Source organism: Artemia sp. Qi Xiang Cuo, chromosome 7 (genome assembly GCF_049724085.1).
Source record: "Artemia sp. Qi Xiang Cuo chromosome 7, ASM4972408v1, whole genome shotgun sequence".
Classification (NCBI taxonomy): domain Eukaryota; kingdom Metazoa; phylum Arthropoda; class Branchiopoda; order Anostraca; family Artemiidae; genus Artemia; species Artemia sp. Qi Xiang Cuo.
The window spans coordinates 41,248,458-41,265,267 of NC_142800.1; the positions used below are offsets into that span (position 1 = coordinate 41,248,458).

A 16,810-nucleotide genomic window follows, 5' to 3' on the forward strand; every position below is an offset into this window, starting at 1 on the left:
GCTTATTTGAACAAAAATTAAAAGTTCTAGTGCTTTTTTAATAAAAAAAATAGAATCACTTTCTACAAAAAACAGCATTTTATATGTCTTTTCATATTTTCAAAGATATTTGATATCTTAAGTAGGAAAAAAGGATGACATTACGTCAGTTTGAAATTCACTTTACGCTTACAAAGTTCATTTAGCGATGATTTAATCTATTCTATTCAGACTTAGAATTTCCCCAAGCCTTACACATATGTCGCGTTGAGATGCTAAATAAAGCTCAAGAGGGAATAACTTTAAATAATCCCCTACAAACATATACTGTATCAAATAGTACTGAAAGTGCATATTTTTTTAATTTTACAGTATAATTTTTGTATTTCAAAGAACAGGTCACCATTCATTTTGTATGCAGAGTTTTCATGTTTTTTTTTACCCAGTTCTCATGGTCATTTATACCAAACTCTTCATTTACGTAATTACCGGACATCACCTTGAAATGTCTTTAACACCCTAATGTTGGGCCAATGTATGGTGGACTTTAGGGTGTAGCAAGCACAACTTTGTGAATCATACTGCTCCCAGTTTTAGATTTTCAGTATAAAGTTTGATTTGTAGTTAGGTGCTTCACTAGTTCAGGGCAAAACTCCAAATCGCAGCTTGTAAAATATATCCGTGAACTAATGATATCACCAAATGCCAAATCCATATTAAATTATTGGTTCTCATTTTCATAAATGATTAATCCTTATCCCAATAATATACTTTATTCTACTTTGGTAAGAGAACTGCAATAAGTTTTATGTTTGATAGGGTTCAATACATCCTTTCGTCTACCAGTGAACGACTGTAGGGGCCCAAAGGTTGTAGGTCATGGGTCTATTTGAGGGGAAGACAGAAACCTTCACCAAGCCATGTGATTTCACCATCGACTTACAAAATCACCAACTGAGATTCCACCATAGACTTAAAAAACAACCCACAGCTCCACACTCATCGACAGTGGCAATGTCGGAGAAATCACCATCAAAGGGAGTGTTTGTTCATTTGTAGTTACCGCACGGTAGAGAATAATTTGACATTGCAGAAGCATAGAGTGAATTCACATCCAAGAAAATCACATCTGAACTTTCACCAGGAGTCCCATCAAGGTTGGTTTTAAGGATGTGGCCTCCCTGTAAAACACAACCACCACTCATAAATCACTCTATTATCAGATGGTCGTAGTCCTTCACCGATTCACACCCTCTAGCAATGTCTTCCATGCGAACTCAACACTTTTGACCAGAACGAACAGCATGATTATCAACATCCTTAAACACTATTATTTAACATATATGTCTAATCTTGAAAGGGACTTATTCATAGTCATAATAAAATCTGGCAGTGCATTCACCATGAACCCCTTCCCTATTGTCTCACAAAACTCAATTAACATTAAAATTAATTCCTCGTCATCCATCTGAAAGTCTCAATTCGACAACTCATTTATCCTTGAATATTAATTATTGAGTTTTCCTAACAGTTACAAGCCTTTTTGACCCGGTGGGGGGGGGGTAAAGATATCTGATTGTATAAACAAAAAGAATGTTCAGAAATGAAAACGAATTATATTTGCTTCAATGGTTAGTTCGCTGACAGTTTCATCCCAATTCCAATCCAAAAATATAAGAAAATGTTAGGGCGTGGAATGTGCGTTTGCAGCAACTAAAAAAGATTTTCAGAATTGTAAATAAATGATATTTTCCTCAAGGCCTAGTTTCACTGACATTTCATCCTAATAGGACCTACTAATTCAAAAAATGGTTGACTCCTGACATTCAAATTGTATTTGCTAAAAATAACTGAAGGCAGATGAGCAATCAATTATTTCGAGGACATGTGCTAAAAATAACTGAAGACAGATGAGCAATCATCCATGCAGTGAATTAATTGATATGGACACCAGTTATGAAATCCCGTAAGTATATTAAAACTCAAGGTCAAATAACCAGTACAATGATCAAAAAGCCTTAAGCACTATATTAAAATTGATAAATATATGGGCCAACTGCGAGTTCATTACCTCAGAAAGGCCTTGGAAAGGTGTAAGAGAACCTACCAGATCTTAATTCAAATAGCATATTCTACTGCTTCTAAGTTCACGTTTGAAAAACGGCTGGTTTGTGGAACCTTTGTTCCATATAACAGTCTTTAAATACATATCTACAAGAAATTATTTGTTTTCAAACTTACAACACAGAAGGAAAAACCAAGATTCGGGATATAAAAGGAATGAAAAGAGCTATCTGAAAATCAGACAGGTTTAGCACTTTCGCAAAGGGGTTAATCTGCTACCACAATGAGTTTAAGATACTCTGTATCAAACACAATATCAATTTTTTCAGATTAAAACGCATGTAGTAATTAATGCAAATCAAAGATTTGCATATCAAGCATTTAAGCAGCTTAAAGCGTTTAAAAAGCGAGAATTTTTTTTTTTAACAGGGAGAAATTCCAGTTAGGGTAAAGCATAGTCAACACAATGTTACTAGGATATCAGTGGAGAATAAAAAAAAAGTTAAATTCATGCTAAAACCCGAGGAAACTGGAAATTATTGGTAAGATTCGATATCGTCATTTATAGGCGTGACATTTGAAGAAACTCTGTCTAATACGAAAGATTATATCTTTGCTTCCATGTTACCAGTTTAAAAAACTGGCGAAACGTTTCAGAATCCTAATACTTCCATTCTCGCAATGAGGAATATATATATATATATATATATATATATATATATATATATATATATATATATATATATATATATATATATATATATATATATACACATCCAATCAAATTTTTTAGATATTCATTTTGTTCAACGTAGTTAATAATTCTGGAAATTAGGTCTTTTAGAATTACAACAAGTTAATAATTCTGGAAATTAGGTCTCTTAGAATTACAACCCTCTCAGAGCCCTCAGGGCAAGGGTTGTAAGTTATATCCTGGGGGTATATAAGGTTTTTATAGAAAGGTTGTCGTATAAACTTCAAAAAGAGTTCATTTGATTGGAAATTGAAAGGGCTAGTGCCCTTTTATAGTCGAAAGTGAATAGCAAGCTACTAACCCCCCTCTCACGCCCACCATTTCCCCAAACACATTCAATTAAAATTCTGATAGCCATTTTGTTCAACGTAGTTGAGTTCCCCAAACACATTCAATTAAAATTCTGATAGCCATTTTGTTCAACGAAGTTCTGGAAATTAAGATTTTGAGGATGACAAACCCCCCAATCCCCTCAGGGCGAGGGTGGAAATTAGGTCTTTTAGAATTACAACCCTCAAAGAGCCATTAGGGCAAGGGTTGTAAGTTATACCCTGGGGGCATATAAGGTCTTTATAGAAAGGGTTGTCGTATAAACTTCTAAAAGGGCTCATTTGATTGGAAATTGAAAGGACTAGTGCCCTTTTTAATAATCTAAAGTAATTGGAGGGCAACTAGCCCACCTCTCAAGCTCACCATTTCCCCAAACGCATCCAATCAAAATTTTGAGACAGACATTTTGTTCAATGTAGATGAAAGTTCTGGAAACTAGGTCTTTGAGGATGACACTCCCCCCAGAGCCCTAAGGGCTAAGGTTGTAAGTTATGCCCTGGGGGCAGATAAAGTTTTTTTTTTATAAAAAAATGTTGTCGTAGAAACTTCAAAAACGACTTATTCAATTCAAAATTGAAAGCGCTGGTGTCTTTTTTAATACGCTAGCCGAAACTAATTGGAGGTAACCTAATCTCCATCTCACGCCCACCATTTCCCCAAACAAATCCAATACAAATTTTTGAGATAGATATTTTTTCAACGTAATTAAAAGTTCTGGATATCATGTCTTTGAGGATGATCAACCTGCCCTCCCCCTCATACCCCTCAGGGCAAGGGTTTAAGTTATGCCCTGGGCATATAAGGTTCTTATAGAGCGCTGTAATAGAAACTTCGAAAACTTCAAAGGTCTAGTGACCTTTTTAATAGTTAAAATCTTTTAGAGGAAAACTAACACCCCTCCCACACCCACCATTCCCCCAAAAACATCCAATAAAAATTTTGAGATAGCTATTTTGTTCAACGTAGTTGAAAATTCCGGAAATTATGTCTTTGAGAATGACTTTCCCCCCAAAGCCCTCTGTGCGAGGGTTGTAAGTTATGCCCTGGGGGCATATAAGGTTTGATAGAAAGCGTCGTTGTAGAAACTTCAAAAATGGTTCATTTGATTTAAAATTGAAAGCGCTAGTGCCCTATTTAATATTTGAAAGTGAATGGAGGGCAACTAAAGTCAATCTCAAGCCTACCATTTCCCCAAACACATTTTGTTCCACGTAGTTGAAAGTTCTGGAAATTAGGTCTTTGCCAGCGTTGTCGTAAAAACTTCAAAAAGGACTCATTCAATTGGGAATTGAGAGGACTAGTGCCCTTATTAATAGTCAAAAGCGATCAATGGCGAATGCCCCCCTCATATCCGTGATTTCCCCAAACACTTCCGATCAATATTTTGATATAGCAACTTTGTTGAACGTAGTTGAAGGGTCCGGAAAATATGTTTTTGAGTATGACAACCCCAACAGCCCTCAGGGCTATGGTTGTAAGTTATGCCCTGGGGGTATATACTGTCATATAGAAAGTGTTGTCGTAAAATCTTCAAAAAGGGCTCTTTCGATTGGAAATCGAGATTACTATTTCCCTTTTTAATAGTCGAAAGTAATCAGAGGGAGAATCATCCCCCCCCCCAACACCCCTCATTTCCTCAAACATTTCCGATCAACATTTTGATATAGCCATTTTGTTCAACGTAGTTGAAAGGTCTGGAAATTATGTTATCTCCATAGCCCTCATGACAAGGGTCGTAATTTATGCCCTTGGGGCATATAACGTGTTTATAGAAAGGTTTGTCGTAGAAGCTTCATAAGGGCTCATTCGATTGGAAATTGAGAGGTCTAGTGCCTTTTTTTATTAGTCGAAGAAAGTGATCAGTAGGCAAATGTCTCCCTCCACGCCTATCATTTCCCCAAACATGTCATTTCCCCAAAGGGGGCTCATTGGATTGGTAATCAGACGCTCTATTGTTCTTTTTAAGAGTCAAAGTGATCAGAGGGCAGCTACTCTTTCATCCCTACGCACACGTCATATTATCCCGAAATGCGTCTAATAGAAATTTTGAGCTAGCCATTCTATTGAAAATAGTCTAAATATCATATAACAAGGCTTTTGGGGTCAAAACAAATCCCCAGAGATTAGAGGCAAGTATTGTAAGTTATGCCCAGGGGGTATTAAAGGTTTTTATGGAAGGGATGGTTGTTTATCTTTAAAAGAGGCTGAGTATTTCTTCCTGAAAAAGACTATTTCAATATAAAACGAACAGAAATTAATAAAAATAATTTATTTTAAAAAACAAGTTTTTAACAAAAAAGTGTAGAACTCCATTAACCAAAAATTAGCAAAAAAAAAATCAAATAATTTACCAGGCATACAACTACCACAAATCAGTATCAATAAGTAAATGAAACCTAAAACAAACAGAAATTAAAATAAGTCAAACTCAAAACGAGCAGAAATCAATCTGAATAGGGTTTTAGACCCTATGCTTTCTAAAAGCCAGAATACAATTTGTACTTTACTGAAAAAATTCTTTTAAATGTTTTCACTTATAACCTTAAGAAAACAAAAACTAATTAAGAATTTAAGGAATAGATATCAACGTACGTATATTAAACTGACAATGCACATATTTTTCAGTAAACTCATTTGAATTTCTTTCAGTAAAGTAAAAATTATAGTCTGGCATTTAGAAAGCATAGGGTTTAGAACCCTACTCAGGTTAATTTCTGCTCGTTTTGGGTTTGACTTATTTTAATTTCTGTTTGTTCTGGGTTGCATTTATTTATTGATACTGATTTGTGGTAGTTGCATACTTGATAAATTATTCGATTCTATTTTTGCTAATTTTTGGTTTATTGGAGTTCTTTACTTTTTTTTGAAAAACTTATTTTGTGCAAAAAGTTTTTTTGATTAATTCTAAATCAGAGACTATAATATTTCCATCTTCAGCAATTGATTTTTCATTGTTTCAATGATTTTTTCGTGTTTTGTTCTCAAAACTAAAAATGAATAGAAATAGAACAAAAACTAAGTAAAAAAAAACTGAAAATCGGAAAAAACTGAAAAAGTTAAAAAAAAAAAAAAATCAGAGGTTTAGTCACTTTGCAATTTCGTAAAAATCATTTTATTAATAAATTTTAGGACTTCTAAGGCTACAAGATATTTATCAGTCAATAGATCCTGCTAACAGTAGTTTCACCATTGGCATTGTGCGACAGGCCTCTACTGCTGAAGATGTATTAAATCTCTTGCGAAGCTTGGAACGGAATAATAGGTATATTCTCACCCTGCTCATCTTTTTTCTTTTCTCGTTTTTTTTTCGTACTAAGCTCAGGATGCACAAACTTTGAGAAGACTACTTGTTAGGCGGAGCTAATATTTTCTTTCTATTAAAAAATTTTTTTTTAAAAGAAGTCGGTCCCATTTCCAAACCCACTAACATCCAAACCCTCCTAGCGAAAAATCTTGTCCGATTAACCCAGGTAACTGTCTCTCACAATTTCAGCTCAATCTAAAAAAATCATTTGACCCTTTTTTGGGCCCTATTTTTTATGGGGGGGGAGGGGGCTATTCCCTGAAACTGAAACTTATCTTGTATATTGAGGTTCCCTTGGCCCAAGCAATTTCAGATAAAAATTTCAATCCATAAATAAATAATATAATAAATAAAATTGGTTCTTTTCGGGGGAACCGTTATTTTTTAGTATTGCGGTTCTTTCCGTCTATGGACATAATAAGTATTAGAAAAAGAATTTTGGCCTTTGTGGGTCCCATTTTTGATGGGACCTTATCAACTAGAAGTTGCTTATCAACTAGAAGTTGTCTAGAAGTTGTGTGGCTGCGAGTCTCAAACTGATCAGGGACAACAGGGTTTTAATTTAATTTTATTTATTTTTGTAAGACACCGAACAGTCGCTACTATCAAAACAAAAAATTATCTGAGTGAAAAAATGGTTTTGTGCTCTCTTTGCGAAGCAATTTTGAAGAGAGTTTGTGCCCAGAAACTAAAATATTTCTTGTCATTATAATCTGTCCCAGTACTAAAGTTTTAATTTCATTACAAAATATGTCTTTTGGCCCCTTTTAGGACCCCATTTTCAGTTGAATAAATTTTCTTAACGATTTGGATTTCCTTCGACCCGGGGACATTGACATGCAAGTTTCAACCCCAATCAAAAACAGAAAAAAGGTCTAGTTAATATGCATAACATCACAATGACTACGGAATGACAAATGATAATCAAGAATTGACTCCCAAATATATTCTTTCTCTTTTGTTTCTATTTTTGGGTATAACAGGGGCTTTCATATTTCGTCAACACCTTGCTTATATCTCCCAAATAACCAGTAATTTTATCTTGGGCAAAACCACTGGGTTTTGGAATACATTTCTGCTATTAGATTCTCAATTAAAAATAAAGGAGTGTTGACTTCAGTAGATACAGTCGTCTGCAATCATACCTTTTGTGCTATTCTATAAGACAAACAATATGGGATAGCATTTAAATAAGAAATAGTAATAGCCCTACTATAGATCCCTTAGGACTTAGATTGAAATAAAACTTCATTGAAAACAATAATTCCACGAAAGAAAATGTTATCCTTACTTGCTATGTGAGTGAGCAAAATAGGTGTTTTCTCATCCGAACAACTGAATGATGGCGTGATAGTATAGCGGTGTGAAATAATATAAAAACTCATGACAGCGAACCACGGAGAGTCGAGTATTTTCATAGGGTAAACTAGATTACTCAGAAAATGTGACATAATTGACTATTTAAAAAACATAACAATAAGGAAAACATTCTTAAGAACGTAACGTAATAAATCAATTTTTACTTAAAACTTAACAGATATGCTAGAAACATAACGTCTTTTCAAACGTGACAAACGTGACAACAACCTAACCTTCTACTTGTATCTCTACATTAAAATAAGTAAATAATTTCTTAGACCACACTGCTTTTCCATTTACGAAAAAATAAGCAAGAAAAAACGGGTTTTAATTTCAACAAATTATATCCCAATGTTGTCACAAAAATTAAGAAGAGATTAAAAAAAAACATAATATAAATACAGAACTTAAATCAGGACAAAGTATAAACTCTTTGCTAAATCTTGGAAAAGACAAGGTACCAGGAAACGTACAAGAGGGAGTATATAAACTTCTATGCTTCTGTGGTAAATTTTTGTGGAAAGAACACAGTATAATCTGGAAAATAGGCTACGCCAACATAAAAATACCATAGATTGCTTGCTAAAACATAATAAAAAACCGGAAACGTTTGAGTCAGCTGTAGCAGAACACGTATATAATTTTCCTGATCACAGTATTTTATTTGACCAGACAAAATTGTAGATACGTCTGTAGGACTTTTACAAAGTTTCAGAGATATTATAGAAACAAAAATGATTATGTATGGGGGTATTAGTATCAATAGAGATGAAGAGATTTTAGGGTAAATTCAATTTACAGTTGTTTAATTAAAAAGCAGGTAAAATATTCAACCAGTACTAATTTACATAATTGTCCTGAAACAAATGATAACCTTGCGAACAAAGGTCAGAATGAGTTAAAAGCTGGGAAAAGTCAACAGACTGCAGATAAACTAGCAAACAAAAAATCCATTCAATTTATACTTCATGATTGGTTGATTAACCTGGGAGATTTAGTTAGGGGTGATGGACCTGGGGTTAGGTGAGCTTTTTGGTTCGCTCAAGTAAATATAGTATTCATTTTTAATAGATTCCCATTTATACCCTGAATGTTAAGAGGAGAGTGATCCGTGGTTTCACTATACATTCGTTTTTGTTCTTGTGTTATAACGCCAATGATGGAAGTTTGTTTAATATGTGAGTTGTTTGTCATTCATTTCTTTATATATTTTTTCTTTTTCTTCTTCGTGTGTTTAGTTGTCGTATTTTTTTTATGTGTGTTATTTAAAAAAAAAAAGTTTTTTTGTTTTTTGCGTTGTTTTTTTTTCTCGTTAAGAAAGGCTCCCGGGCATGGGGCCGAAATATTTGGAATATTTTTTAATCAAAGCGCTGATTTGTTTTTATTTATTTTTGTTTCACTGCTTTATTAAAACTAAAACTCTTTTTCTGCTTGCTTATTTTTCGCACATTTAAGTAAGATTTTGCTAGATCCAACGCCTTTCCTCAAGTTCCTGAATTCAATGTTTTTTTTGTCCGTCAAGATAGAATGATTTAAAGCATCAAATTCTTTCTTTGCTTCGTAAAATATATATGCTACATAATTACAATTATCTAATAAACATTGATTTTAAATAAAATGACTGCAGCTGCTTGTTCAGTAGAATAATCTGATCTAAACCGGAGTTTTTTTTTTTTTGCTAAAAATTTAATATTGTGCGTATAAAAAAAGATTATTTCTTTAAAAACGTTTTTAAGACTTTGGACACGGGACACAGTACAGGAATATGTCTGTAATTATTGGTGAGAGATATGGATTATGTCGTACCTTGAAAAAAACAAATATGTATTCTTATAAAAACTTGTAAAACTATTAGATCTGCCGTTTTGTTGTAGGCAAGATGTAAAACCCTCTAAGGAAGTGTCATGCATCCTGATAATGATTCAAAATCTTAGCAATAACGGTAGGATTATTTCATTAAAAGCTCATAATTCTAACTTTAGCGTTAAAATCATCAAACTAAGGTATCATATAAATATCACGTTGTTACGTATTTGCTTGACTTGCAAAATTTAATTATGTAATTTTTAAGCTGAAAACTTTCATTCCATACCCAACATGAAATGGAAACATCCCGGAGAAGCACCGGTATTCTTTATATGTCATGGAAAACTTCATGACATCTAAAAAACCGAGTTGCTTACTTTCTTTATAGTTAAAAGGACAAAAAAAAATAATTGTTGATGTTCTCCATACTTTTTCCTCTGTTGTCTTTTCCTTCTACGTAGCAGTTTAAAAAAAAACAGTAATGATATTCTCTAGTTCTAATTATGAATAAGAGAACATATAACAAATTAATAACAATCAAAATAAAATCACGCAGATACATTTTGGTACTCTTTTAGTAGCCGGACAACTTGCGAGAAGAACCGCATATAGAATGTCAAAGATACTCTTACCATTAAAAAACAGGTGTCCGCTGTCTAGTGAGGTATTGCTCACTCTGTGAAATAGATTTAAACTTAGTTTTTGTCGTTAAAGGTGCAAAAAAGGGTAGTTAGGCTTAGGTTACGTATTTAATATATGCTATACATTACCCCCCCCCCTCATGTGCAAATATATAGCCCAAATTTGTTTCTAAACTATTATATTTTTATCATACTTTGTTTTATTTCATTAGCATTAACCAAACTTCTCTTCTCGCGTATTGCCCCACTACTAAGAGAGTACCTATATTTTTCATGCATCCTTGATGATCATTCTAAGTTTATATTACCTCCGTAAAGTTTATATTAGCTCCGTAAAAAAAAAACATGAATTTGTTTCTTTCTTTCCCTAGACATTCTCACAAATATGTCATTCTGGATTGTAATGCTGAAATGGCCCAACAGGTCATATTTGGTCATGTCAAGGACATCCATTTGGGAAGACGGAATTTTCACTATCTCTTGACAGGATTGGTAAGCCGCCTTCTCTGATATATAGGGTGTAAAGTTTTAGCCTTCACGCGTTGCTACAATCTCAAGGGAAAGAAAATTCTAGGAAAATAACCATCTGCAAATTCACCATGGAAAATTACTTCCTGCGAAAAACTTACCCTTCATTCAAACTTCCCCACAGAAAATTACCCCCGGAAAACTCTCTCCTACCAAAAAATCCCTCTTTGAGCATCAACAATGATCATATTTTTAAATTTAAAAGTATTTTAATAAAAATCATTATGCGGATTCATCTGCCGTAGAAAATTAAACCCAAAAATTTCCTCCTTGACAATTCCTCTTGGAATCGAGTCTATAAATTGAAACAGCTCGGTAATGCACTTGATGGATAAATACGAACATCGATTGTTTTCAAACGTCATACTTTCCACAATAGAGTTCCAGACTGAATAAAGTTGTCCCTTACCCTACATTTATTTAAATTGCCTTATTGATCTGTTTTGATTACATATCTAAAGAGTCAGAAAAATACATATAAATTAAATTCGTTTTCACCTTCAAATCCTCCTCCCCCTTCACAGAATTCCCAACAATAATTACCACCTCCCGCAGAAAATACCCCTGGAAAATTATCCCCATATCTAAAATAAAAACGTTATTTCACTTAAAAAATTTTGGATTTTGTCGCAATTCTTGAAGAAAGACTCCTAAAACACAAGGATCGTTTAATAATAATAATAAGAAATCTTTATTAAAAGTACTAAGAACTTTAGCGTAAAAGCGAGTTGCTGAGGAAGGGGCAACCCCCTTCATATACGTAATAATTTCTGTTCGTTTTAAGTTTTAATGTTGCTCTTGGTTTTCAGTTGAAAAATCTTCTTGTTTTTATTTAATTCTTTAAAAAAGCCTGCTCAAACAAAAGGGTGGTTGAACCTAAATGAGAAGTATTTTTTAAAGAACTTCAAGACTCCCCTCCCTCATGTACGGAACAGTTTCTGTTTGTTTTAAGTTTTAATGTTGCTTTAAAACAGATTAAGCTTTCTGAAATGCAGCGATATCACAGTAAAAAGATGGTTAAAGTTTCACAAATGTTCATTATGTTACAGTTTCCAAGCATGAAGTCTTGAAAAGCGACAAATAAGGAAAACTTCTTACTAATGGTAGGATTAATCACGTCCGGAACCGGCGTGGAAGAAAAAGAATGATTCAAGCACACCCTTTACGTCTTGACCATACATAAACGATTCAGATAACTCTTTGACCATACGAAAAATGGTAAAGAAAATAAAAATAATATTCATTACTAATTGGATTTAAATGCACCAACTTGCTTTCGCGGGAAATTTTCAGAAAAGTCAGGGAAAATTATACCTTTGGGACTGCATTTTCAAGTTTATCTAAAGTGCTGAAATTGGCCAAATAGTCTTAAAAGAATAATTTAATTAAGTCTAAAGACTATTTTCTTTTCAATTATGTACAATTAAGGTCCTCATTAAAACTCATTGTTTGATATCCGGGCTTGTGGTCCTTGGCATCTAAAATCAGGATAGTACCCAAGGGCATCTAAATATGGGACAACATGGTAATACCTTTTTGTTCATAAGGATCTCCCTGTGCTACTGGTAAACGGTTTTGAGTATATGCATTTTTATTTTAGACAGTTTTTAAATTGGATATTAAAGAGCAGACCTCTGGGAATTTTTCCCTCTGTGTTTTTCTTCAGTTAGAGCAGCTTTATAAAACTCACATCAAAATAAGTTATACCTTTTACGATTTAAAATTTTGTTTTTTTGGTTGAGGGGTTTTGTGAAGGTAAAGATTTATTTATCAGCAAAGATTTATTTCCACCAATTTATATTATTCATGGGTACCAAATCAGCCACCTGCTGCCCTGTTTTAAGATACAAAGGATCCTCGCTCGGGTACCAAAAAACCGATTTTAGTTTTACGTATAGTCAACCCTTTTTCTTATGTGAATCAGTGCTTCCATTTCTACTATATTTTAGAGTATACTACATTATTTTGGATGTTTCTCCTCTAATGTTTTTAGACCTGCTGTATTTATTTCTACCTTAAATTTGGATTTTCCACATATACAACGGCGGGATTTCGGCAAAAGTGATTGACAAACGTTCTTGCTTTTGTCTGACTTGGATAGGCCCGCGAAATTTGAAACAAAATAACCAACGTGGAAGGACCGACGTGATAGACAAATACAAATAGAAGCACCTATGCATATTTACGATTTTACTTGCTTAAAAAAGAAGTGCTAGAAGTTATGAAGAGCCTTCGTTTCGGTTTCATGGTAAAAGACTATGTGAAACAAATTGAGCGTGTTCAGTCTGTGGACCTTAAAAGAGAAGAGTTATTCCTACCCGCCTCTAAGGTTTACCTGGGACTTTAGGGGACCACCCGTCTGTTTTCCTTACAAGGAATAGATACAAAGTTCACGGAGAAATGCAAAAGCATCAAGGAGATTGCCCAGAAATTTTATATTGAAGCTGTGTCCCAGCTAGTCGACCGATTTCCATTTGATGACGACATTTCAACTTTGTAGAGATTGAAAACCCAAAAGTCGAATCGGATGGTGATGTTCTATCTTTGCGGCATTTTTGCCAAAAGTTTGGGCACCCCTCGTGGGATTTTGGGCTGGTTGAAAAAGTGTGGCGGGCACTGATGCTGCTTAGTCGAGACGACACTTTGCTCAGTGGTGGAAACCCGATTGATTTTAGAAACTGGGTGGCGTCCATCGAGACGCCAAGTGGAGTGCTAAAGCTCACTAGCGTTCTTCATGTCATTCTGTTTACTTTTGGACTTCCCTGCTCAAATGTCGTTGTGGAAAGACTTTTCAATGCTTTGAAAACAGTAAAAAATGAAAAGAGGAATGGAATCAAAAACATAACTTTGGCTGCGACGATTTCTGTCAAGTATGGGATGAAGCGTGAAGGCCCCCCTACGTTCACCGAGAGTTTAATGAAAAGATTGAAGTCCGTGAAAAATGAAACGACTGCGCCCAAATACGTCACTTTTTTAGGCATTGGGAAAGACGATGGGGATGGCGACGACAACGATGACTCGGGGTATTAATCTTAGTGTTTGGCGTTTTCTCTTAAATCTTATTATTTGGTAATTCTCATTAAACTTTTCTGAATACAGTTTAAAGTGCGTTTACATTCGATTTACATTCGCCTACACTAGTCAAAATCGAATAATTCAAAAGATCAAAATGCAGGCGCTGTCATTAAATCAAGCTTTAAGTGATTCATTTTTGCTACTACCCTCTGCTTCAAATTAACAACTCAGTATAAAAAAGACAAAACAAAAATAATGCTTGAAAAGCGACCGGTTGGATATCATTCATGCCTATCCTTCGTACCAATTTAAATTAAAACGAGGCTGCTGCAAAAGCAGTAGTAGAGAAGGAAAAACTAATGGGAAAGAAAAAAAAAATAAATAAAATATATTCATATGGTTCGGAATATGAGACCTGGACCCGGAATCTATAAATCTAAAGCGAACTTAGCTAGTTGATATATACAAAGCATTGTTTTAGAGGTCAAAAGAAGATATTTTGGTACAAGTAAAAGGTCTTGAGTTGCAAAATAGGTCGTCTTGAACAAATGCTATTAAAAGTCAGCCTAATAAGGCTTTACTTGTAACTTGGAAAGATCTCAGAAATTGGAAATTTTTTTTTGAGATATTGGTATTGAAAATAGGTATTTCTATGGATTTTCCACCAGCCTTTTAGGGATTGAGAAAATTTGAAGTGGAACTTACATACCTTAGACAAACGGTGCCTCTCCATGACGATCTCTCTTGTGCTTTTCACTAAAGTTCTTCGAGGGACGATCTCAAACGCGCAGCATCCTTCTCAAGGCATTTTCCCAGTGTTGTCTTCTGAGTCTATCGCCCACATCTGCTGATGCCAGAAGGAGCCCAACACCACACATCGTGGGGTAGGTGGCCCTCATCCTTCCGCACCATGTGACCCCAGTATCGCCATCGGTTAGTCGCAATTCTATAGATCACGAGCGTCTGCTTTAACTTTTCACGTATAGAGGCGTTGGTGAGCTTTGAGAAGTGGAAACATTGGTAATATAGTGTAAGAATCAATTTTGTTAATATTCCTGTTCAAATATTCCTGTTCAAAACAGCTAAAAAAATCCTTTAACCACTATTTTTTCTTTACTTTTCGTTATTGCTAAAATTTGGAAATATGATTAACAAGTTTTTAACATCCTCAAATGGTTTATTTCGAAGACTATAGAGCTAATAAATAGTTTGCTATCATAATACTTGGCGTTGGAAGAATTCATAGTATCTTTTGTTAAATAATTTTATAAAGCCTAAAATTTATTTTACTCTTGAATTATTGTAAACCATAGCAAACTGAAATGAAACAAACTTACGGATAGAAAAGAAGACAAAAGAAAATAAACAGAACTTCCATCACATTTCTGTTACAACAGCGAATGAACCATATAAGATAAAAATAAAGTCAAGTAGGGGGTAAGTCTGTAAAGTCCAAAAAATTCTCGAGTTTCACACAGTAACTTTTCCTTATTCAAAATGAAAATCTATCAGTTAATATGAAAATACAATCTATCAAGGAGGCACACATGTGCCTCTATAAAGAGGCGACCCACCACAATGTTAAGCGATTTCCGGCCCTAGCGGTCGCAGAGAGACAGCGCTAATCGCATTTTGTAGCCCAAGCTCAAACTAAGAAACGTGCAAAATTTCACCCCCCTCCGAATTTATCTTCATGGGTAAAAGTGGGCCGGAAGTTTCGACCCTCCGACCACAGCCCCCCTAAAAAAAAAATTTTTTTAACTGAAAGTAAGGAGCGACATTAAAACTTAAAACGAACAGAAATTATTCCGTATATGAAAGGGGCTGTGCCCTCCTCAACGCCTCGCTCTTTACGCTAAAGTTTGACTCTCCCAACTCTTTTTTTTTAACAATAAAAACTTGAGCGTAAAGAGCGCGGCGTTGAGGAGGGCACAGCCCCTTTCATATATGGAATAATTTCTGTTCGTTTTAAGTTTTAATGTCGCTCCTTACTTTCAGTTAAAAAATTTTTTTTTAATATAAAGGCTGCGAAAGCGAGTGGTTTGGGGGGCAGCAGCCCCCCCAACTGTACCTTCTAATCCCTGTACGGTTTAATGTTCGAACTTGTGACTCAGCCTCTTTAACTCTTTAGAAAACGTATTTTTTTCCAAATAATCTGAATATAGGACGAAACTCATAATCATATTGAGCGCAACAGCGCTGCCTAATTTAAGAGCAAAGTGAGGAAAACGTATTTTTCTTTCACCAAGGCACTTCATACGGAAGGATTTGTCGTAAAAACTTCAGAGGGGGCTCCTTTCGATTGGAATTAAACTTTCTAGAGCTATATCTTAGAGTCAAAAAGTAATTGGAGGGCAACCAGCTCCCTCCCACGCACTTTTTTCACAAAAGACTTTCAATCAAAATTTAATTCAAAATTCCGATCAAAATAGCCATGTTGATCAACATAGTCAAAAGATTCGATAGCTATGCCACTGGAAATGACAACCCCCTCCCAAAGTCCTTGGGGCAATGGCTGTAAGTTATACAATTCACCTACAGTTTACATATAGTATTTGTAATCGGGAAAGGAGGGCATGTTTGACCTTTTATGTCCAAAAAAGTCAAGGCCATTCACAGGAATTTTTCAGAGATTGTTGACGGGAGTGTTGGACTAGATCAAAACACACTATGTGCATGCTGGTTGTCAGAAGAGTGTTTTGCAGGAATGACTTAGAGCATTAAGTTAGAACTTTCAGAGAATGACGAGAAAGATGATCAACTGACCAAAAGATAGTATGACCGTGCAAGCTACAACTGCTACTACCACTCTTACTGCTACAACTACTATTAATACTACTACTACTACTACTACTACTACTACTACTACTGTTCCTACCACCATCACTACTACAACTGCTATTGCTATCGCAACTGCTACTAGGGCTTAGGATATGAAGAATCCTAATTCTCCAAACTTTCAGGGCATTATGAGGGCGATGATCGACCCCCCCCCTCAACGGATTTTTCTCATAAAAGACTTCCAATCAA

General features: G+C 34.8%; 1 protein-coding gene across 1 annotated transcript in view; it reads left to right on the forward strand.

Moving 5' to 3' along the window:
• Positions 1–16,810, forward strand: part of LOC148950281 (glutamate receptor 1-like) — a 413,540-nt gene that overhangs the window by 126,088 nt on the left and 270,642 nt on the right. The window contains exons 5-6 of the mRNA XM_089091823.1: positions 6,257–6,389; positions 10,609–10,729. Coding sequence (XP_088947949.1) covers positions 6,257–6,389; positions 10,609–10,729 — 254 coding nt within the window. The remainder of the gene's footprint in view (positions 1–6,256; positions 6,390–10,608; positions 10,730–16,810) is intronic.